The 25,535-nt window shown below is 46.9% G+C and overlaps 1 protein-coding gene across 1 annotated transcript in view; it reads right to left on the reverse strand.

The window, feature by feature from the left end:
* coq10b (coenzyme Q10B) overlaps positions 1–24,966 on the reverse strand; it is a 37,307-nt gene extending 12,341 nt beyond the window's left edge. Inside the window, exons 1-3 of the mRNA XM_038789082.1 lie at positions 24,798–24,966; positions 2,707–2,853; positions 2,427–2,619 (exon numbers count right to left, since the gene is read on the reverse strand). Of these exons, the coding sequence (XP_038645010.1) occupies positions 2,427–2,619; positions 2,707–2,853; positions 24,798–24,895 (438 nt within the window). The 5' untranslated portion in view covers positions 24,896–24,966. The remainder of the gene's footprint in view (positions 1–2,426; positions 2,620–2,706; positions 2,854–24,797) is intronic.
* Between the last annotated feature and the right edge of the window lie 569 nt (positions 24,967–25,535).

Here is a 25,535-nt window from a genome sequence, read left to right on the forward strand (position 1 = left end):
GGCAGAAATCTGGGAGCAGGTCGTAAGCCAACATTGCTGTCAGATGGTGGCACAGTGGTTAGCATGCTGCCCCACAGCAGCAGAGACCTGGATCAGATTCTGGCCTGATGTGACTGTGAAGTTTGCACATTCTCCCCATGTCTGTGTGGGTTTCTCCAGGTGCTCCGGTTTCCACCCACAATCCAAAAATGTGCAGGTTAGGCGGTTTGGCCATGATCAACAAGTGAGGTTACATGGATAGGGTGGGGAGTGGGCCACCCCATGTGCTCCTTCGGAGGGTCAGTGCAGACTCAATGGGCCAAATGGGCCTTCTGCATTGAAGGGATTCTATGGATACACAAGGAAGGTATGGAATAATAAAATAAGTAAAGGTGGAAATTTAATTTCTTCTTTCTGGTATATGTCACAAAATGTTTTAAACGAGAGCATAAATTCACAAGATCATCAATTTGAGGCAGACAAAACAAAAATAACCTACACCAAAAATATAAGAACCCCCCCCCCCCCCCCCCCCCCCCCCACTAAATGACTCAGTTGGTAAAAGTAGTGAGTAGCTAAACCAGATAGACAAGGTGGTTTCAAGTAAAATTTCTGATTTAGCTGATTTTAGCCAGGAGTAGTAGTAGTATGTTGGGCCTTGGTGTTTTGGGGTCAAAGGAGGGAGAAGAATCACCTATATAATAATTTTTATCGTCACAGGTAGGCTTACATTAACACTGCAATGAAGTTACTGTGAAAAGCCCCTGGTCGCCACATTCCTGCATCTGTTCGGGTACATAGAGGGAGAATTCAGAATGTCCAAATTACCTAACAGCACATTTAAAAAAAAATTTAGATTACCCAATTACTTTTTCCAATTAAGGGGCAATTTAGCGTGGCCAATCCACCTACACTGCACATTTTTTTGGGTTGTGGGGGTGAAACCCACGCAGACACGGGGAGAATGTGCAAACTCCACACGGACAGTGACCCAGAGCCGGGATCGAACCTGGGACCTCAGCGCCGTGAGGCAGCTGTGCTAACCACTAGGCCACCGTGCTGCCCTCTAACAGCACATCTTTTGGGATTTGTGGAGGAAACTGGAGCACCTGGAGGAAGCCCACGCAGACACAGGGAATACGTACAGACTCCACTTCTCCCCAGACTTCTCCTCCAGACTCCACTTCTAGGGGGCTGGTTTAGCACAGGGCTAAATCGCTGGCTTTTAAAGCAGACCAAGGCAGGCTAGAGCATGGTTCAATTCCCGTACCAGCCTCCCCAAACATGCGCTGGAATGTGGTGACTAGGGGCTTTTCACAGTAACTTAATTTGAAGCCTACTTGTGACAATAAGCGATTTTAATTTTTCTAATTTCAGACAGTAACCCAAGCTTGAAATCAAACCAGAGACCCTGGTGCTGTGAAGCAACAGTGCTAACCACTGTGCTACCATGCCATCCAGAGTCAGCAGTAATAGAAAACCTATCCAACAATTTAGGCTCTGAAATGCATTTTTCTGAGAATTTGGTGTAGACGGCTTCCTGTTCAAGTTGTACTGCTGTAATGTACTGTTTTTTAACAGCCAGCACTCGCCTCACACGTAATTGGCACTTTGGTGTGATGCTGGAGTGCATGACATGTCTGCACTTAAATGTAGGAAGGACACGGGAATGGAATTAAGTGTGAGGGTTGTTGGATATCTACCAAAACTAATTTTACAACTGTGGTAGTGCATTTCAACCTATAACTCAATCCAAGGTTTGAACATCATTTCACCTTATATTTCATTTAACCATACCTTACAAACATCAACTGACTGAAAGTCACCCATTTTATAAAGAGAAATTGGATGAATTTAGGTAAATTGTGAGCATGACAACTGGATCATTGCTCATACTGGGATTTTCTTGGTTGAAAATATTGGTGCAATACATAACATGGTCATTAAAATTGCCTTGATAGTTGTCGTTTTATCCAGTGGATAGCTAAATGATGCAAGCCAGGAAAGTTCTGGAATTGATCACCTGTCTATCCTAATTCAGCTGGGACAATGACAAAAGCACAATTGACCTCCATTCCCCAGCATCAGCAAGAGGTATGGCAGTATGGGGCTGGGATAAAATAAATTGTATAGTTTCTGTTCCATATGCAGCCATCTCTCATCAGATGGGTAGTTGAAAAGAGTGGTCAGTGATTGAGGCTTGGGAATACTGCACTGTCAATGATCATGGAAATAAAGTGCATTTGGGACAGATACTGCAGGTAAACTAGTGCCTAGTTACAGCACAGGAGGTGGTGATTTGGTCTATCATGCACATGCCAGCCTGCTTAAACGAGGAAACAACACCTTTGGTAAAAAAGAAAAGGAGAAATTAGAAGAGAAAAAATTCTAATCACAAGTCTCAATTTTAAAATATACAAGAGATTATTCAAGCATCGAAACATTACCTTAACTAAATGAGGTCGTACCAGGGTCACAACCGAAGTGTATCGTTCGACTATTGGTGGAAACCCTATTTCTAGTTGAGCTTTAGCATACCCTGAGCGTTTAGATATGACGTCGGATTTCTTGCACCATGGTACAAAATGCTTGTAGTCAGCAACACCAGACACAACATTGTACATTTCCAGCATAGAAAACCTACAACAAAAAAAATAATTTCAAATTTACCATTAAGACTGACATACAAGTAGCAAGAAAAATTTACACAACACCAAAACTACGAACCCCATTACTCGTCTCTCAGAATATTCTTTCTTCTTGTTTATTAATGGCCCAGCAAGGTTGAAAAAACTTCTTTGTTGTATAAGGCAATGTCTTTGTGTCTTGAGTGCTGGAGTTCTGTTCATTAGAATGCCACAAGATGACAGATACCTGTTGTTGGAAATATTGTAGTTAAACATTATAATGGGCATGCATTCTGTTGTACAAAAGAAAAAGTTGAGTTTGGCAAACAGTTTGTTACTCAGTAACTGGGATTTTAAATTTTTTTTATCTGACTTGGTTCAAATCTTCTCCCTGCATTCTTAACCATTTTACCCATTTCCTTCCAGGTTCATAAAGACTCAAATTATTTTGAGATTCAACAAATCTCAAATAAAATTCTAACCTTCATATGAATAGAAACTCAGCTTGGTTCTGTCCTTTCATAAATAGGCTTTTTAGCATGGTAAATTGGCTATGTTAAATTGCCCTTAGTGTCCAGAGGGTTAGGTGGGGTTACTGGCTGCGAGGTAGGGTGGAGGTGTAGGCTTAAGTAAGATGCTCTTTCCAAGGGCAGGTGCAGACTCAATGGGCCAAACGGCCTCCTTCTGCATTGTAAATTCTATGAAATTGTGGACTCTAGTTTGACCTCAATTTGAATGCCACTAGCATCTGACACGATTCCGCTGACAGTGGCATTCTGACAGTATCGAGACATGAATAGGGTGCCAATAAACAGAGCTAAAACGGATGTCATTACTAATAGTGATTTGACATGTGCAAAATCTACTAAAGGATAGAGAGGAAAGTAATAATGTACTAAGGGGAGAATAAAATGTCAAATCATTGTGCTAAATAGTGTGGGACCAAGCCTTAACAATGAGAAAGTCCAACGTTCAAGTTTTATTTAGTCTGCTGGCATACCGTTGGAAGGTGATAATTGGGGTGCTGTCGTTGACCTCGGGACTACACAAGGAAAACAAAGATCGACCCGCATTCCAATTTCTGAATAATACCGGCAAAAACCACAGTAACCATTGTCAACGGGATTAGGATCCTGTGTGATGGTTTCCACTGTGATTTGGCAAGATATTTTGCAATGTCTAGGCTCATTCATTGATATGGTACAAGTATTCTTTGAACTTCACAAGAAAGACATCATTCATTATATAGGGGAGAAAGATGATAAATTTCAAATACAATTAAAATTTCCAGGTAGACTGTACAATTTAAAGCTGATGGATAGTCTGATTTGTGGACTCAACCTCGTACTCCATTCCTACCCCAGGAGCAGGTTTCCCTGCAAAGTTGGGGATACCAAAATGGGAGCATAGTTTACAAAGAAACTACTTGGTTAAATACAAAACAAAAACAAAAAAAACTACCAATGAAGCACCCTTTTAAATACATCAAATTGCATAAATCTCAGAATTATTACAGCATAGAAGGCTATTCTCCCTGTCATGTTTGCACTGGCTCTCCAAATGAAAATTCCACCTAGGGCCATTCCACCACCCTTTCCCTGTAACCTTGCACAATCTTCCTTTCAGATAATTCAATTCACTCTGAATCCCTCGATTTAACCTGCCTCTACCACAGTCAAGCAAGTGCATAATTAGAGAAGTTGTGTAGGTGGTGGTGGGTTTTTTTTGGTGGTGGGGGAGAAGAGGAAAGAGAGAGAGAGCGAGAGCGAGAGCGAGAGCGAGAACAAAAGGGAAGGTGTGCATCATAGTGGAAAACAAGAGAAATTAAATGACAAAGGGAGGATGGTAACGGGACAAAAAGCAAAAAAACTTTCATCAAGAGGAAGTGCAAATAGAATTGGCAGAAACATCATACACATATGTAGTTCAAAAAAAGAGTGGAGTCAGAGGTAACGAGGTGAAATTGTTAAATTTAATGTCGAGTCTAGAAGACTGCAAAATGCCTAATCAAAAGATCAGATGGGGTTACTTCAGCTTCCACTGAAATACTGTACAAGGCCAAGGACAGAGGGGGATTAGGCAGAAAACTAACACAAAAGTGACTGGAAGCTCAAGGCGTGTGCATTCCAAAGATGTGCAGGTTAGGTGGGGTTACAGGGCAGGGAAATGGACCTAGGTAGGATGCCTCGATGGGCTGAATGAACTTCCAGGGCAGCCTAAAGATTTTCAGCTTCTCCCTTGAGCAAAGATCCAACCAGTCCCCATTTACCACAGTCTCACACTGAATAAGTTCTCCTTTGATTCTACACACTTCCTCCAAATGCTGCAAAGTTGCTGCAATGAGAACTCAGATGTAAGAGTTAATGTGGACATGCCGAATTTCCTGAGGACGTAAAGGCGCTGTTGTGCTTTCTTGGTAGTGTCGATGTGGGTGTACCAGGACAGATTGTTGGTGATGTGCACACCTAGGAATTTGAAGCTGTTAACCATCTCCAGCTCGGCCCCGTTGATGCGGACAGGGGTGTGTACAGTACTTTGCTTCCTGAAGTCAGCAATGACCAGCTCTTTAGTTTTGCTGGAATTAAGGGATAGATTGCTGTCGTTGCACCACTCCACTAGGAGTGGAGGGACCTGTGTCAAAGCCTGGCACTTTTTGAATTACTGAATAGTTCCCTGTTGCTTTTCCCATGGTAATGTGTTGGCTAACTGGAGCTGACTTGCCAACTAATCAACACCCCCTTTTCTCCTTTGGTATATTTTTTGTGACCCTTTGAAATTTGGCATTCTTGAGTTTGCCCTAGTGAGTGCAAGATGAAAAGCCTCGGCAGCATGTCTCTTTTTTCAGTAAATCTGTTTCTATCTCCACAGCTGCTGCCAGGTCTGAGTATAGGTTTAAGGGAATGAAGGACAAAATTCCATTTGCCTTCTTAATACTTGCTGCGCCTGCAAACCAACATTGTGATTCATGCACAAGGACACTTGGGTCCCTCTTTACTTGAGAAAGGATGCACTGGCACTGGAGGGTGTGCAGAGAAGATTCACTAGGTTGATTCTGGAATTGAAAGGATTAGCTTATGAGGAGAGACTAAGTACACTGGGACTACACGTTGGAATTTAGAAGATGGGGGCAGATCTTATAGAAACATAAAATTATGAAGGGAATAGATAAGACTGAAGCAGAGAGGTTGTTTCCACTGGTGGGTAAAACTAGAACTAGGGGGCATAGACTCAAAATAAGGGGGAGCAAATTTATGACTGAGTTGAGGAGCAACGTCTTCACCAAAGGGTCGTGAATCTGTGGAATTCACTGCCCAATGAAGCAGTTGAGGCTACCTCATTAAAAATATGTTTTTTAAAATAAATTTAGAGTACACAATTATTTTTCCCCAATTAAGGGGCAATTTAGCATGGCCAATCCACCTAACATCTTTGGGTTGCAGAGGTGAAACCCTCGCAGACACAGGGAGAATATGCAAACTCCACACGGAACGTGACCCACGGCTGGGATTCGAACCCAGGTCCTCAGCGCCGTAGTCCCAGTGCTAACCACTGTGCCGCCGTGCTACCCTCGTTAAATGTTTTTAAGGCAAAGGTAGATAGAGATTTTTGAACAGTAAAGGTTACGGTGAGCGGGCGGGAAAGTGGAGCAGTGTCCACAAAAAGATCAGCCATGATCTTATTGAATGGTGGTGCAGGCTTGAGGGCCAGATGGCCTACTCCTAGTTCTTATGTTCTTCCCACCTATATTAGTGATTCCTCGGATGCCCTACATCATATCCACAACTTCCAGTCCCCAGCTCCTACCACCTCTTTACCATGGATGTCCAATCCCTCTATACCCCACCAGGATGGTCTGAGGGCTCTCCGTTCCTTCCTTGAACTGAGGCTTGAACAATCCCCACCCACCACCACTCTCCTCGGTCTGGCGGAACTGGTCCTCTCACTGAACAATTTATCCTTTAACAGGTCTTATTTCCTCCAAATCAAAAAGGTGTGGCTATGGGAACCTGCATGGGTCCCAGTTTTGCCTGTCTCTTTATGTGGACATTCCTTGTTCATCCTACTCTGGCTCCATCCCATAACTCTTATCTGTACATCAACGACTGTTTCGGTGCTGCTTCATGTCCCCGTCTGGACCTGGAAAAATTTGTTAATTTTGCTTCCAATTTCCACCCCTCTGTCACCTTTGTAGCCATCTGGGATGGCCACTTACAAAGTAAACATGGATACTTGCAAAGACTCAAGGGAAAAACGGCAATACAGGATTCAGGCAAACTCAGAGCCTGAATGTATATTTGCTAACAGAGAACCAGACAGTATCGAAACCCCTAGCCGATTTGCATTCTAATGGCCCATTTCCCAAGGACAGAGGACTGGTACTCAGGTATCAGATACAATTCCAGACACATCGGCGCCACTCCCTTCACCCAGGAAGCCCAAACAACCAAGGTCAATGACAGCTCAGGACACGCCCAGCCATCAAGGCACCCGCCCCTTTATTGACCCAAATCGAAGGCAGTAATCGAAGCCTGCCGAATTATTGGGTCCAAAGCTAAGGACCGCCCAAAAGAGCACAAAACCCCAAAGGATAAAGAGAGACACTGCCACGTGTTCGATCTCTTTTGGCCCTGGCACACCGGCACTCTTCAGCCCGGCCTATACCTGAAGCCAACTGCAGCACCACGACCAGATGCAAGTTCAAGATCAACGATCGCTACCAGACGGATGAGCCCAGCAGAACTGAAGTTACTTCTCCAGACCCAGCCACTCCAGATCCGAACAAAGGCCTTGTTCCTCTGCCAAAGCCGGGTGCCTGAAAGTTAAGTAAAGATTCTTGTAGCGTTAGGTGTAATTTAGCTTGTAGTGTTTTTATGTTGCATGTGTGAGTTAATATTGTGTGCAAATAAACTATTATTTGAACTTGAACTAACTGACTGGTTGTTGGGTCTTTGATCAATATCCGGTTGAACCTTGTGGTGGTATCATCTGATACCTGGTGACTCTGAAAAGCAATATTACTCGATATTAAGAAGAGCAACATTATTGGTGTCTCTGGTGCAGAATTGGCAACAGTTATTAGTGATACTAATGGGATAGTATTCTACTCATCAAAATTGGCAACACCTTCATATGGTGTCTCTCAGACACGGTCTCTCTCAGACACTTCCCCTCTTTGACCTTTAGAACTTAGAACATAGAACAGTACAGCACAGAACTACGGGCAATTTAGCATGGCCAATCCACCTAACCCGCACATCTTTGGACTGTGGGAGGAAACCGGAGCACCCGGAGGAAACCCACGCACACAGGGGGAGGACGTGCAGACTCCGCACAGACAGTGACCCAGCCGGGAATCGAACCTGGGACCCTGGAGCTGTGAAGCATTTATGCTAACCACCATGCTACCCTGCCCCCTTTGCACCTCCTTTCTGGGGATAGACTGCCCATCGTATCCATTACAAACCCACCGACTCCCAAAGCTACCTCAACTACAGCTCTCTACATCCAACATCCTGCAAGGACTTATTGCATTCTCCCAGTTCCTTGGCCTCTGTCCGATTATGCCACTTTCCAAAATGGTGCTTCTGCCTCAAATCATGGTTTACCACCCATTGTGGTCACCAGGGCTCTCAACCGTGTCTGACCCATCTCCCAGACCTCTTCCCTCACCCCCTCTCCTCTCTCCCCAGATTCAGGGAAGAGTCCTCACTTTTGACCCTACCAGCCTCCGCATTCAAAAGAATCATCCTCCACCAGTTCCAGCGGGATGCCACGACCAAACACATCTTCCCCTCATTCCCCCTCAGCATTTTGCAGGGACCGTTCCCTCTGGGATCCCCTGATCCACTCCCCCATCACCCTAACACCTCACTCTCTTCCAACAGCACCTGCTCATGCAATTGCAGAAGGTGTAATACCTGCCCTTTACCTCCTCCCTGCTCACCCCTTCCCGGGGCCTAAACACTCAGCACTTCACATGCACCTCCTTCAATCAGCTCTGTTGCATTTGCTGCTCCTAACGTGATCTACTCTACACCAGAGGGAATAAACGCAGACTGGCGACCAGTTTGCAGAACGCCATTGATCCAGCCTTAAGCAGGCCCCAGATATTCTTGTCACTTACCATTTCAACTCACCATCCTGCTCTCACATCCACATGTCCGTTCTTGCCCTGTTGCAATGTTCCAGTGAAGCCCATTGCATACTGGAGGATCAGCACCTCATCTTCCTATTATGCACGTTACAATCTTCCAAACTCAACATGGAGTTCATAGAATTATCATGCAGAAAGGAGGCCATTCGACCCATCAAGTCTGCACTGGCCCTTGGAAAAAGAGTACCCTACTTAAACCCATGCCTCCTCCGCCTTATCCCACTGACCCAGTAATCCACTAACCTTGTGGACACAAAACGGGTAAATAGGCATAGCCAATCCAGCTAACCTGTGCATCTTTGTACTGTGGGAGAAACCGGAACACCGGGAGGAAACCCACGCAGAACAAAGAATACAGCACAGGAACAAGCCCTTCAGCACTCCCAAGCCTGCGCAGACCATGGTACCTGCCTAAACTAAAACCGTATGCACTTATGGAGCCCGTATCCTTCCATTCTCACCCTATTCATATATTTGTCTAGATCAGGGGTGGGCAAACTTTTCCGTGCAAGGGCCACATTCAGAAATTCACAATTTTAAAGGGCCGCATAGTATATTAAGTAAAATAATTACTTCACCCGGTTATGATTCTGGGCGCCTCATATAGAACATAGAACAGTACAGCACAGAACAGGCCCTTTGACCCTCGACGTTGTGCCGAGCAATGATCACCCTACTCAAGTCAACGTATCCACCCTATACCAGTAAGTAACCCAACAGCCCCCCCCCCCCCCCCATTAACCTTAAAAAAAAAAAAAATTTTTTTTTTTTTAATGACTTGGTGGGCCGCATAAAGACCTTTGGCGGGCCGCATGCGGCCCGCGGGCCATAGTTTGCCCACGCCTGGTCTAGATGCTCCTCAAATGCCACTATCGTACCTGCTCCCACCACCTCCACAGGTAGCGCGTTCCATATATTTACCACCCTCTGTTAAAAAAAAAAACTTGCCTCGCACATTTTTTTTAAACAAACAATTTTATGGAGGTATTTTTGGGCATTGTAAACAGTTACAGGTTACAGAAATAGGCAAACATCAACGGAAAACCAACACTTCAACCAAACCATAGTGCACATAACCACTACCGCCTATTTATCCCTCCTACTCTAATCTCCCCTCTCCCCCCTACGTTCAATCTCCTGCGAAAAAGTCGAGGGGAACCCCAATACAGATCCCCTCTAGACGAACTTGATTTTTTCCATACCCAGAAAACTCGACATGTCGGGGGGGGGGGGGGGGGGGGGGGGGGGGGGGGGGGGGGGTCCTTTTGAAGAAGGACCGCAGGATAAAGATCAGGAGGTACTGAAAAATGAACAGGAATCTTGTAAAGACTCATCTTTACCGTCTGCAAACCACCCCCCCCCCCCCCCCCCCGGACATGTTGAGTTGCAGACGGTAAAGATGACAGTCTTTACAAGATTCCTGTTAATTTTCCAGTACCTCCTGATCTTCAAAAGGACCAGCACAATTATTATGAGCTTTGGCTGGGCGGGAAAAAGGTCTTCGGGGGTTTTGAGTCCCTCCATGCAAGCAGTATTCGTCGCTGGGCTATCAGGGAAGCCAGAACATCGGCCTCTTTCTCCTCCTGGGCTCCCGGGTCTTCTGAAACCCTGAAAATTGCCACCTCTGGACTCATCACCACCTTGGTTTTCAGTACCCGGGACATGACACCCGCAAATCCCTCCCAGTACCCCCCCCCCCCCCCCCCCCCCCCCCAAGCTTAGGGCATGCCCAAAACATGTGTACGTGGTTCGCTGGTCCTCCCGCACATCTAGCACACTTGTCCTCTATCCCAAAGAATTTGCTCATCCGCGCCACCGCCATGTGGGCCCAGTGAACAACCTTAAACTGAATCAGGCTGAGCCTGGCACATGTTGCGGTTGAGTTTACCCTACTCAGGGCTTCCACCCATACCCTGTCCTCCATCTCCCTGCCGAGTTCCTCCTCCCATTCGAGTTTCAGTTCCTCCATCTGGGACTCTTCCCCCTTCATTAGCACCTTGTAAATATCCAAGACTATTCTGTCCTGGATCCCTATTGGCGGGAGGCGTGGGAAGGATGGGACCTGTCTACGTATAAAGACCTTCACCTGTAAGTACCTAAAGTCATTTCCCCTTACCAGCCCAAATTTCTCCTCCAAAGCCCTCAAGCTCGCAAAGCTCCCCTCCAGGAACATATCACCCACACTCGTCACCCCCCGCCCGCCGCCACGTTCGAAAACCACAATCCATGTTCCCGGGGGTGAATCGATGGTTATCACATATTGGAGCCCAGACCGACGCACCCACCTCCCCTACACGTTTCCTCCTCTGGCCCCATATCCGCAGGGCCGCCCCCACTACCGGGCTGGTGGAGTACCTGGCCAGCGAAAGCAGTAGGGGAGCCGTGACCAGGGCTGCCAAGCTAGTGCCCCTGCACGAAGCCGCCTCCCAAATAGACCCCGTATCCACCATCCATTTCCTTATCATGGCTATGTTAGCCGCCTGGTAATAGTTGATCAGATTCGGCAATGCCAGTCCCCCCTCGCTGTGGTTCCTTTCAAGCATCGCCTTCCTCACCCGCGGGGATTTTCCCACCCAGACAAAGCTCACAATAATTATGCTGGTCCTTTTGAAGAAGGACCGCAGGATAAAGATCAGGAGGCACTGAAAAATGAACAGGAATCTTGGGAGGACTGTCATCTTTACCGTCTGCACCCCCCCGGGCAAGTGATAGCAGGAGTGCCTCCCATCTCCGAAACTCCCTCTTCATTTGTTCCACCACTCTAGTCAAATTTAACTTATGTAACCTGCCCCAGTCTCGTGCCACCTGTATCCCCAAGTATCAGGAACTTTCCCCAACCAGCCTAAATGGCAGCTCCTTCAGCCTATTCTCCTGGCCCCTTGCCTGCACGACAAACATCTCACTCTTGGTCATATTTAATTTGTACCCTGAGAACCGGCCAAACTTTCTCAATGTTTCCAGTATATTGTCCATCCCGGCCAGTGGATCCGACGCGTACAGGAGCAGGTCGTCCGCATACAGAGAGAGACCTTGTGCTCCACCCCCTCCCCCTAGTCATTCCCTTCCACCCCTTAGCAGCTCTCAGAGCAATTGCCAACGGTTCTATGGCCAGTGCGAACAGCAACGGGGAGAGTGGGCATCCCTGTCTGGTCCCACGATGTAGTCTGAAATAGTATGACATTGTCCTTTTCATCCTTACGCTAGCTTTGGGGCCTGATACATGTGACACCAGAGGCAGGGTCCCCCTGTCTCTCGCCTCATTAAAAACCCTGGTCAGCACCGGCTCCACTATCAGAGAACTTATTGAAAAACTCTACTGGATATCCATCTGGTCCCGGGGCTTTATCCGACTGCAGGGCCTTTAGGCCCCCCAGTACCTCTCCTCCGCTCTAAATCGGGGCCCCCAGCCCGTCCACTAGTCCTCTGCCAACTTTTGGGAAGGTTGGTCCGTCCAGGGACCGTTTCATCTCCTCCGGCTCCTCCAGGGGTTCTGAAGTGGAGAGCTTACTATAAAAGTCCCAAAACACCTTATTCAGTCCCGGCGGGTCCTCCACTCTGCTCCCCTTCCCGTCCACCCCTTCCCATCCACCACCCTACTTATTTCCCTGGCCGCCTCCGTCCTCCTGAGTTGCTGCGCCAGCAATCTGCTAGCCTTCTCCCCATGCTCATACACCACACCCCTTGCCTTCCTACGTTGTGCCACAGCTCTACTCGTAGATAGCGCTCCCAGTTCCGCCTGCAGTCTCCGTCTCTCCCCGCGTAGGTCCTCCCCCGGGGACCCCTCATGCGCCTCGTCTATCCGGTGGATCTCCTTACCAAATCTATCCATTTCTGCTCTGTCCATCCTATCCCTGTGAGCCCGAATTGAGATCATCTCCCCCCTCACTACTGCCTTAAGCACCTCCCACAGGGTCGCTGCCGAAACCTCCTCCGTATTGTTCACCCGCAGGTAATTTTGCATACACTTCCAGTCTCTCACATATCCCCTTCTCCGACAGTAATCCTACGTCTAACCTCCGTTGCGGGCGTTGGTAATTCTCCCCACAGATCTGCAGGTCCACCTAATGTGGGGCATGGTCCGAAATAGTGATCGCAGAGTATTCCGTATTTTTTACCTCCCCTACACAGTCCCTGCTGATAAAGAAATCGATCTAGAGTACACTCTGAACACGAGTAAAACGAGTAGCCCCTTCCCGACTGCTGTCTGGCTCACCATGGGCAGCACAGTAGCATTGTGGATAGCACAACTGATTCACAGCTCCAGGGTCCCAGGTTCTATTCCGGCTTGAGTCACTGTCTGTGCGGAGTCTGCGCATCCTCCCCATGTGTGCGTGGGTTTTCTCCGGGTACTCTGGTTTCCTCCCACAGTCCAAAGATGTGCAGGTTAGGTGGATTGGCCATGATAAATTGCCCTTAGTGTCCAAAATTGCCCTTAGTGTTGGGTGGGGTTATTGGGTTATGGGGATAGGGTGGAGGTGTTGACCTTGGGTAGGGTGCTCTTTCCAAGTGCCGGTGCAGACTCAATGGGCTGAATGGCCTCCTTCTGCACTGTAAATTCTATGATCTATGATCTACTGCCCCTATTTGCTCCATGAACCCTTTCAGCTCCCTTGCTATTGCTGGGAGCCTACCCGTTCTGGGACATGACCGGTCTAGACCCGGATAGAGGACCGTATTGAAGTCCCCCCCCCCCCCCCCCCCCCCCCAATAATCAACTTGCGCGAGTCTAGTGCTGGGATTTTTCCCAGCACTTTTTTAATAAAGTCAGCATCGTCCCAATTCGGAGCATATATATTCACCAGCACCACTCTCCTCCCCTCCAGGTTGCCCCTTACCCAAGGAATCTGCCCCATCTGCGATTACAGCCTCCGCCACAAATTGAACCCGGTTATTGATCATAATTACTACCCCCCTGGACTTTAGAGTCCAAGCCAGAGTGGAAGACCTGGCTGATCCAGCTCTTCCTTAGTCTAATCTGGTCAGATACTTTCAAATGTGTCTCCTGCAGCATAATTACATCCACCTTTAGAGCCCGCAAGTGCGCGAACACACGTGCCCTTTTGATTGGCCCATTTAGTCCCCTGACATTCCAGGTGATCAGCCTGGTTGGGGGGGGGGGAACACATGCCGCCGCCCCCCCCCCCCCCCCCGGTCAATCATAACCCTTCTTAGGCCCGCCCGCAGCCTATGTGCCGCACCTCCCTTGGTAGTTTCCACCCCAACCTCCTCTCCAATACCTACTTCAGACCACTCACACGTCAACAGAATAACCCCCCACACCTCTCCCCCAGCAACATCTCCCAAAACTCCACTCCTGCCATCTACTGGCTGTATACACACACCCCCCACCCGACTCCCTTAACTGGCCAATCTGCTAGCCTGATGACTCATCCCTCCGGCACCCACTTGTCTCACTCATTGTTTCCCCGACCTCATCAACACACACCCACCCCCCCACCCCCGGATCCTACTGGAACAGTCACACTAAAATGGGAAAGATCAAACGAGATGGGGACAAACAGGAAAGTGAAGCTGCTCCAGGTGTAATACAGTTCCAGCTGTGTAAACAGATGTGTTAACGCACACCCCTTTCTGAGCATTAATAAAGTAACAACATAGTAACACAGTACCTGTATAAAACCCACAACCAAAAACTTTAATCCCCATTGCTTACTGGCCACCTTTATGTTACAGTGAAGGCGCCAACAAAAAAGAAAGCAAGAGGGGGATCTCCTCCCCCCGCAACCCCGTAGGCAAAAGCTGCCAAAAATACAACACAAGGCACCTTTAAAGCAGTAAAGAGTCGACCATCAGTCCAGGCACAGTAGGCATCCCCCCCAAACAATAACTCTAGCTTGAGATCGTAGGTCCTTTTTGCGTGACCAGCCCCTGATCCCTCGCGAAGTCCATCGCTTCTTCGGGATCGGAGAAGTAGTGGTGTTGGCCCTGATGCGTGACCCAAAGGCGAGCCGGGAAGAGCAGACCAAACTTCACGTGCTTTTTAAATAAAACCTCCTTAACTTGTTTAAAGGCTGCTCGACGCCTGGCCACCTCCTGGCTTAGGTCCTGATAGATCAGGGGTGGGCAAACTTTTCCGTGCAAGGGCCACATTCAAAAATTCACAATTCACAAAGGGCCGCATAGTATATTAAGTAAAATAATTACTTCACCCGGTTATGATTCTGGGCGCCTCATATAGAACATAGAACAGTACAGCACAGAACAGGCCCTTCGGCCCTCGACGTTGTGCCGAGCAATGATCACCCTACTCAAGTCAATGTATCCACCCTATACCAGTAAGTAACCCAACAGCCCGCCTCCATTAACCTTAAAAAAAATTTAAAAAAAAAAAAAAAAAAAAATTTTAAAAAAATTTTTTTTTTTTTAATGACTTGGCGGGCCGCAGAAATACCTTTGGCGGGCCGCATGCGGCCCGCGGGCCGTAGTTTGCCCACCCCTGTGATAGATACAAAGAACACTGTTATTCCACGTGCTGCGCTTAGCACTCTTTGCTCACTGCAGCACCCGCTCCTTATCCGTGAACCTGATCACCATTGGACACAGGGGACCCCCCCCCCCCCCCCCCCCCCCCCCCCAGACGCATCTGCCTCGCCTGTACTCTATGTGCCTCCTCCAGCTCCAACGGTCGAGGAAAGGCGTCAGCCCCCCCCCATCAGCTGCAGCAACAGGTCAGCCACAAACGCTGTGGCATCTGCTCCCTCAGCCCCGATGATCCTAAGATTTGTCTGCGGGCTCTATTTTCCAACTCCTCTACTCTGTCCAGCAGTCTCCTGTGTCTCTCCTTCAAGGGGCAGCACGGTAGCATTGTGGATAGCACAATCGCTTCACAGCTCCAGGGTCCCAGGTTCGATTCCGGCTTGAGTCACTGTCTGTGCGGAGTCTGCACATCCTCCCCGTGTGTGCGTGGGTTTCCTCCGGGTGCTCCGGTTTCCTCCCACAGTCACAAAGATGTGCAGGTTAGGTGGATTGGCCATGATAAATTCCCCTTGGTGTCCAAAATTGCTTAGTGTTGGGTGGGGTTACTGGGTTATGGGGATAGGGTGGAGGTGTTGACCTTGGGTAGGGTGCTCTTTCCAAGAGCCGGTGCAGACTCGATGGGCCGAATGGCCTCCTTCTGCACTGTAAATTCTATGAAAACCCATTGACTTCTAGCGCAGCAACCGTCTGTGTGTCTGCCTGCTCCTCCACTGCTTCCCCCCAGCTCCTTAACTTTTGTGTCCTGGGCATCCAATCTCTGATTCAATTGGTCCACTGCCTTCTGAAGTGGGTCCAAGTTATCTCGCTTCAAAACTGCTTTTAATCACCTGCAGCATGTTTTCCAGCGCTAGCTAGATCACCTGGTCCGCCATCTTTGCTCCCAGGTCAGCTTCCACTGCACTTTGCCTTTGTCCTTTCCCGTTTTCGCTGCTTTCTGCTCTCCTGCGGTTCCATGCAGCTCTGCCCGTTACTCAGCACCTCCGTGGCCGTGTTTCCAGCGCTCAGCAGTCCCGAAAAACCGGGGAACCAGGTCCACAAATCCTGCCGGAGTGAGAGCCACCGAATGCGCGGCTTACTCGCTCATTGCCGCCACCGGAAGTCCCTTGCCTCGCACATCTATTCTAAACTTTTACCCACGCACTTTAAACCTACGTCCCCTGGTACTTGACTCTCCTACCCTAGGAAAGAGCACCTGACTATCCACTCTCTGTCCATGCCACTCCAGTAGACCTCTATCAGGTCGCCTCTAAACCTGTTGTTCCAGCAAGAACAGACCTAGTTTATTTAACCTCTCCTCATAGCTAATACCTTCCATACCAGGCAACATCCTAGTAAACCGCTTCTGTACCCTCTCCAAAGCATCCACGTCATCTGGTAGTGTGACAACCAGAATTGTACACAATATTCCAAAAGGTTCTGTATAGCTTGCTAATTTTTATATTCAATGCCCCGACCGATGAAGGACAGCATGCTGTATGCCTTCTTGACTACCTTATCCACATGCGTCGCCACTTTCTGTGATCGGCAGATATGCACGCCAAGATCTCTCTGCCTGTCAATACCTGCAAGAGTTCTACCATTTATTGTGTCATTCCTACATGCCTTGGACCTTCCAAAGTGCATTACCTCACACTTGTCCAGATTTTTTTTTTCTTTTTTTTTTTAAATTTTAGATTACCCAATTATTTTTTCCAATTAAGGGGCAATTTAGCATGGTCATTCCACCTACTCTGCACATTTTTGTGTTGTGGGGGCGAAACCCACGCAGACACGGGGAGAATGTGCAAACTCCACACGGACAGTGACCCAGAGCCGGGATCGAACCCGGGACCTCGGCGCCGTGAGGCGGTTGTGCTAACCACTAGGCCACCGTGCTGCCCTTCACTTGTCCAGATTTAACTCCATCTGCCATTTCTCCGCCCAAGACTCCAACTAGTTTATATCCTGCTGCATCCTCTTTGACAATCCTCTTCGCTATCCGCAACTCCACCAACTTGTGTCGTCTACGAACTTACTAATCAGACCAGCTACATTTTCTTCCAAATCATTTATATACACCATGAACAATAAAGGCCCAAGAATTGATCCCTGTGGAACGCCGCGAGTCACAGCCTTCCATTCAGAAAAGCACCCCTCTACTACTACTACTACTACTACTACTACGACGACCCTCTGCCTTCTGTGCCGAAGCCAGTTTTGTGTCCAACTTGCCAGCTCTCATACGATACCATGTGCCTTCACCTTTTTGCATCAGTCTACCATGAGGTATCTTGTCAAAGGCTTTACTAAAGGCCTTTTGTACAACATTTACTGCCTTTCCCTCATCGATCATCTTTGTCACTTAGAACATAGTGCAGAAGGAGGCCATTCGGCCCATCAAGTCTGCACCAACCCACTTAAGCCCTCACTTCCACCATATCCCCATAACCCAATAACCTCACCTAATCTTTTTGGCCACTAAGGGGCAATTTAGCATGGCCAATCCACCTAACCTGCACGTCTTTGGACTGTGGGAGGAAACCGTAGCACCCAGAGGAAACCCACGCAGACACGGTGAGAATGTGCAGACTCCACACAGACAGTGACCCAGTGGGGAATCGAACCTGGGACTTGCTTGGAAAATTCGATCAAATTAGTGAGGCATGACCTTCGCTTCACAGAACCATGCTGCCCATCACTAACAAGTCCATTTGTTTCCAAATGTGAGTAAATCCTGTCTCCAAGAATCTTTTCCAATAATTTCCCTCCCACTGACGCAAGGCTCACTGACCTATAATTTCTTGGGTTATCCCAGCTGCCTCTCATAAACAATGTAACAACATTGGCTACTCTCCAGTCATCTGGAACTTCACCTGTAACCAATGAGGATAGAGATTACTGTCAGTAATCTGGGGTAGATCCCATCGGGCCCTGGGGACGTATCTACTTTAATGCTTTTTAAGATGCCCAACACTTCCTCCTTATTAATATCAACATGACTCAGAAGACCTACACACACTACCCTATACTCCTCACCAACCAAGTCCTTCTCTTTGGTGAATACCAAGGCAAAGTATTCATTTAGTATCTAATATAGCCCCTTCCTGAGTTGGGCTATTTACATATTGTTTCAAGAAACCCTCCTGGACACTCCTTACAAATTCTGCTCCATCCATGCCTCAGTGTCCCAGTCAATCAAGGGCAGCACGGTAGCATTGTGGATAGCACAATTGTTTCACAGCTCCAGGGTCCCAGGTTAGATTCCGGCTTGGGTCACTGTCTGCACGTTCTCCCCGTGTGTGCGTGGGTTTCCTCCCACAGTCCAAAGATGTGCAGGTTAGGTGGATTGGCTATGATAAATTGCCCTTAGTGTCCAAAATTCTATGAAAGTTAAAAGTCACCCACCACAACAACCCTATTGTTTATGCATCGTTCCAAGATCTGTCTGCGTACCTGCTCCTCTATCTCCCATTGGCCGTTAGGAGGTCTGTAGTAAACCTTCAAAAATTTTGACAGCACCCTTCTTATTCCTGAGCTCTACCCATATTGCCTGAACCCTCCAAGGTGTCCTCACTCAGCACAGCTGTGATATTCTTCTTAACCAATAATGCAATTCCTCCAACCCTTTTGCACCCCCTTTATCCTGCCTGAAGCATCTAAATCCTGGAATGTTTAGTTGCCAATCCCGTCCCTCTTTCAACCAGGTTTCTGTCATAGCAACATCATAACTCCACGTACTAATCCAAGCTCGAAGTTAATCTGTTTTACCCAAAATACTCCTCGCATTGAAACTAATGCACTTCAGCCCACCAGCTCTACTGTGTTGAACAACCACTCACTGCCTGTTCTTCCTCTTAATCTTACTGGCCTTAGTCTGTAGCTCTCCCGTTATTTCTCCCACTGACCTACTGCTCTCGCTCCCACCCCCCTGCCATACTCAGCAGTTCAATCTGTTTCTCTGCCTTCCACTTTTCTCCTTACTAGCTTATGTTTCTATCGCCACTTCCTTCCTGCAGTGGTTCCCATCCCACTGCCACATTAGTTTAAACCTTCCCCAAAAGCGCTAGCAATCAACCCCCCTAGGACATTGGTTCCTGCCCTGCCCAGGTGTAGACCGTCTGATTTGTAATGGTCCCACCTCTCCTAGAACCGGTTCCAATGTCCAGGCATGGGGCAAAAGTGCAAATTCCACACCGAGAGTCACCAGAGGGTGGAATTGAACCTGCGACCCTGGAGCTGTGAGGCTGCAGTGTTAACCACTGTGCAAACAACTTCAGCTGTGAACTCTCCTCCATCTTCACCACATTTTTATTTCAGTCAATTTAGTTTAATTTCTTCCATTAATCTGTTTTTCCTGCACTATTGTTCCCCCCCCCCCCCCCCACCCCATTTGGGGGCAAACTGTTCCCTGTTCTTAGTTGCCCTTGACACACTGCTCACCTTTGTTCTGCCATTCATACTGATCTCTTTATGTGCCACTATAAGCACCCTGCTTTTTATTTTAAATTTAGGCATCAATTTCTTCCCCCCCCCCCCAAATAATGGGACAATTTAGCATGGCCAATTCACCTATCACACACATCTTTGGGTTATTGGGGCAAAACCCATGCAGACACGGGGAGAATGTGCAATGTGAAAACTCCACATGGGCAGTGACCCGGGCCGGAATCGAACCCTGGCCCTCGGCGCCGAGGCAGCAGTGCTAACCAATGCACCACCATGCCACCCTATCAGCACCTACCCTAGCCTCAATCACCTCCATTTACATTCCTTTTGTCTTCTGTCCTCGACATATTTGTGTGTCATGGTAGCACCTTTGTCTATCAGAGTGGATTTTCCAAACTATCAGCAAACCTATTGCTGGCCCTCTATCCAGCAAACCCTGTAACTCTCTCTCTTTCTTTCTTTCCTCCTCCTCCTCCTCTCTTTCTCCCCCCCCCCCCCCCCCCCCACCCCACCCACCCACACAAAAAAACGCAGTATAAATCTGACCCCATTTCCAGCTTTGACAAAGTCATCCAGACTCAAAACATTTGGTCCCTTCTCTCTCCACAGATTCGGTAACACCTGCTGCAATTGTCCAGTATTTTCTGTTTTGGTTCAAAATTCTACAGTTCTGCTTGGGCTGGTTGATCATGGTCAATGCTCTGCCTATTACCAAGAGGAACATGTAAATGAACGTTGACAATAGCTGCACTAATTACCAATTTAAGGTCATTAATCCAACTTGTAAAGTGGTTCACTTAGAAGCCACAAACATTACTAGAATGACCAATTCTCTGCAAACGAAAAAGGAACATGTTCAAGCCTTGCACCTTCTTAAAAAATTATTCAGGCAGCGGCACAGTGGTTAGCACTGCTGCCTACAGCACAGAGTACCCGGGTTTGAACCCAGGTCACTGTCTGTGTGGAATTTTGATATTTGCACCGTGTCTGCGTGGATTTCATGCTCACAACCCAAAGATGTGCAGCTTCGGTGGATTGGCTCTAATTGCGGGGGAAAAATAATTGGGTCTCTAAATTTAAAAAAATATTCAGGAGCATAGGAAGCTTATAGTTCCCCTATGCTGTCTACATGGTAGCACCTTGGTCTATCAGAGTTGATTTCCCAAACAATCTCTGAGATCCTTTAAGTTTGGCATCCTTGGTCCTGATGAGTGCAAGATGAAGAGTCAGCTACAGATGTCTCTTTTCAGCAATGTTCAAGCCCTTCTATGACGAAGTGACTGCACGCCAGAAACAGTTGATATTTCAGACCATTCATTCTCCCAAACTTCTCACCCCTTACCCACCCGCCTAAAACAATGAAAAGGTTCCCCTTCTTCCAACTTTCCATACCACCAGCCTCAATCATTTTCGCCATCGCCAATCATATCTTTCCCTTTCCTGCTCTTCCAGAATTCTGAAGGGACCATTCCATCTGCAGCACCCAGGTCCACTCTTCAATCGTCACTACATATCATCCCCTTCCCACAGATGAGATGCAACACCTAACTTTTTAAACTTCCTTCCTTCCCAACATACCAGTCATCAAAAATTCCTTTCAGGAAAAGCTGCAAAATTCTTCTACTTTCAATTTATCATTCTGTATTTGCTGCTCACAATGCAATCTTGTTTACATGGAGGAGACCGAATGCATATTGGGGACAACCTTGCAGAACACCTTTCAGTCTGAAAGTATGATCCCAAGCTTCTGGTCACTGCCATTTCAATGCTCCAGCCCAGTACCACTCTGATCAACCTCCTACGTTTTTACAACAAAGCTTAACATGTCCGAGAAGCAGCACCTCGTCTTCCAATTACAACCTTCCATTCTGTAGAGAATTGAACAATTTCAGATCAGCCTCTCTCCACTTCCCTCTATTTCCTTTCAGTCAATTGCTGTTGTTGACAATTCTGCCAATTCAATTTACTCCTCTTCAAGACCTATTATTTTAATTTCTACTTGGCTCCTTCTGTGGCCTAGAGGTATAGGTCACTGAAAAGCACAAACCAGCAGCAATACCTTGGGGTTCCCAGGTTCAAATCTTACCAGGGTAGATGGCTGAATTTGAATTCTGAAATAAATCTATTTATTCCATTACCTTGCACCACCATAATTTTTGGTCATTTAATCTCTCTGGCCTACATCCCATCAGAGACTCTTTTTAAAAAAAAAATAAGTTTAGAGTAGCCAATTATTTTTCTTTTCCGATTAAGGCACAATTTAGCGTGACCAATCCACCTAATCAGCACATCTTTGGGTTGTGGGGGTGAAACCCACGCAGACATGGAGAAAATGTGCAAACTCCACACGGGACAGTGACCCAGGGCCAGGATTTGACCTGGATCCTCAGCGCCGCACGCAGTCCCAGTACTAACCACTGCACCACATGCCACCCTCCATCAGAGACCTTCTTGATGGCACTTTCTTCCCGGACCTCCTTTCCCTGCCTCTCAACTTGCTTGAAATTTGTTGCAGCTCTTACCTTTTTCCAGTTGTTAAAAGATCATTAACCTGAAACAATACATGCTTCGCTCTGCACAGGTGCTGCCCGACCTGTTGAGTATTTATTTCAATCTTATACTTGTTTGCCAAGTAAAACACGCATCAAGGTTAAAATAATCTTTGTGTCGCTATTGAGCCACCAACCGGTCACCTTGCACAACATTTCCACCCGGAAAATCAGATACATTTCTCTCTTCACTTTCTGTGACGTCAATTGCACTTCGTAATACAGGAATCCAATCCAGAACAAACAAATGGAGTTCATTCTTTAATAGAACAGAAGGGTGCTATTATTGTTAAAGCAATGGAAATCAGAGATCCGAGAGCTATAACAATGCTTTGTAACTTAAAACTAGTCTGAAGTTCCCACAAGAGTCATGAAGGTTTTGTTTTTAAAAGTGTGGAGATAATTAGATAATTTCAGACATTATGTATAACAGAATTTAATTTTCCTTCTGTGGTTGTTATGAGTGACCTTAACTTATACAGCAGCATCTTTAATGCAGATGACATCCAGAATCTAACTAAATGCATTGGAAAACATATTCACTATTACAGAATTACAGGACTCTATCACAAATGCATCAGATTTCACACGTACTCAGATGACACCCAACTTTCCTTCACCATCATCTTTGTTGTCAGACTGACATCCAGTGCCTGAATCACAGAAAAATACAGTGCAGAAGAGGCCCTTTAGCCCACCGAGTCTGCACCAATACATTAAAAACACATGACCTACCTAATCCCATTTGGCAGCACTTGGCCCACAGCCTTCAATGTTATGACGTGTCAAATGCTCATCCAGGTACTTTTTCCAAGTTTATAAGGCGACCCACCATTGCCACCCTACAGACCTAACTATCCCAATGCTTTGCTGGCCAGCATTCCATCTTCCACCCTCCATGAACTTAGAAACATCAAAAACTGTACTGGCCTGCACCCTAATTCATAACAAATCATATTTATCCATCACCACTGTGCTTCTTGAACTACATGAACTCCCAGGTCACCAATACCTTGATTCACTCATGTGCAAAGCCATCCATGGCTTTGCCCCTCCTTATCCCCAAAACCACCTCCAGCCAATAACATTCCTCACCTTAAACTGCTCTCCCTCTTCTCCATTACAGTATCCCTGAAAATTAACCACATTGATCAAATTTTGATCACTTGTCCGGATATATCCTACTTGGTGCAAACTTTTTTGTCCAATTATGTTCCTGTAAAGCACATTATATTCTATAAATGTAAGTGGCTGGTCTTGAAACTCATGAATAGTGCTTGCATTCACACATTTGTGGAGGATAGGGGTCATTAATTGGCAGAATTTCATTTAAGTGCAGTTGTTACAGTAACTTTCAATTATATTCAAATCATTTTTGAAGGTTGTTGAATCAGTGAAAAGCACTATATATCCCCAAGTTTGATCAAAATCAAGGACATTGCAACCTCAGAGTCTGGTTGTGTGAATGTGAAGTACTGAGCTTATTAATGCTGACTAAATATAAAGTTAAATCCAATGAAGAAAGATTTCAGAAATACAATTTGAAGCTAGCACTAAAAAAAAATGCTTTGTTGAAGATTGTGCTGAAGTTAGAGGGGTCAAATATAGTAATTTTTCCACCTGTGCTATCTGGGCATGTGGCAACAGTAATAGCTCAACAGTCACTACATGCTGTCATCTGGCAGTAAACACTGCCAGCTCATGACAAAGTAACCTGGTTGCCAACCTGTTTCCTGGTATCAAAACAGGGTACAAAATAGGTGTACCCCAAAGGCAATTTAATTTGAATTCTTCATACTGATAACTTAATGGATGGTAATGGATGTTGAAGGAAAGTATTCATGGAGAAAGCTAAATGTATAACAATCCAGTTTATTGTTTGCTCTTCAAGGTGATGAATTTAGCACGGGAATAGGGAACATTTTCTATTTGAGGTACCCAACACTCCAGGTCAGGCATATCATAGCCAAGATGCTGGGACAAATTCAAGTGAGCCCTTATATTTTAAGCATGGATCCAACACCACACAATGTCACTTATATTACCATAAAGTTTAGCCTCTCGCTGTTACGATAAGTTTGATTGCTGTTCTCACCTCATTATTTTCGGCACCCAAGTACATGCAATTATAGAGATCCCGTTGTACTACTGCAATGATGAAAACCTGTAGTCTCATGCAGATCTGATCGGGCCATTTATTGCATCAAGATGCTATGTGCCAAGGCTATAACAAAGATAGGGGGGAATCTGACCAGCTGCTGCAGTTTAAAAGTCGCGCGCTGACTACCTCCCCCACTACACAAAAAAATATTAAAATTGTGGCCCAGACCCTAACGTGCACAGATTCACAGCTGCCTCCCTACTCGATTGGCACTAAACCATGTCGGCGGCCCGGCTCCCCGCCTCCCCCAAACAAGAGAAAAAGAGACCGGGCCTTTTAGACCGAAAACCGAAAGCGATCCCCAACTTTCCAAGGTCGGCAGTTTGGAGTCGGAGGGTGGGGCGGGCGGGTGGGTGACGTGTTAACCAGGGCGGAAAGCCGATGGAAGCAGTCAGAAAAGTTACCTGACGGCGTACTGAGCCTGTCTCTCCCGGGCAAGGTAGACAGGGAACTCCAAGACATCGCAGAGAACCTTCCGTAGAGGCCTACCGCTCCTCGCCATTTCACCCTTTTGTGAAGGCCGGCCAGCCGCTCGCTCGCCCGCTGACGTCAGCCAATGGCCCGCCCGCCTGACGCGATGGCTCCCTTGCCACGCCCCTCCCGCCACCTCCTTTCGCCTGATTGGCTGCACTGGCCCCTTCTCCGGAGAAGGCGGTGGCGGGTTGCTGGGCGACGCGGGACGTCAATCCTGTCACGTCACAATGTTTCCACTGGCAGGTTATGTAAAGGTTTGTCACGGGATTCGGCGGCGCTGCCAGAGGTCGGATTACCTCGGGACAAACATGCCTTAGACATATATGGTAACTGCTTTTAAAAATACCCTGCAAATGTGACCAACATTAATGTTCAGATATAGCCCGAATTTAACTATTGCCTTCCACACCATAACTCTGTTGGTTACACTACCCTTTGCAACTTCCGAAGAGGAAAATATAAACTTAAAAAAAACACATTAATTCAATAATCAGGAAATTAGCTAACAGGTAAAAGACAGAACTCTCCTCGAAAGAAACATGGATGGTAAAAGTCGCAAGATGGGAAACGGGCAGACGTGCTGTGTTTTTTGGAAATGCATCCCATTTCCCTGACTTCAGTTCGATGAAAGGACACCACCTTCTTTGTACCCTAAAACAATCATATAC

This window comes from Scyliorhinus canicula, chromosome 2, assembly GCF_902713615.1.
Source record: "Scyliorhinus canicula chromosome 2, sScyCan1.1, whole genome shotgun sequence".
Lineage (NCBI taxonomy): Eukaryota > Metazoa > Chordata > Chondrichthyes > Carcharhiniformes > Scyliorhinidae > Scyliorhinus > Scyliorhinus canicula.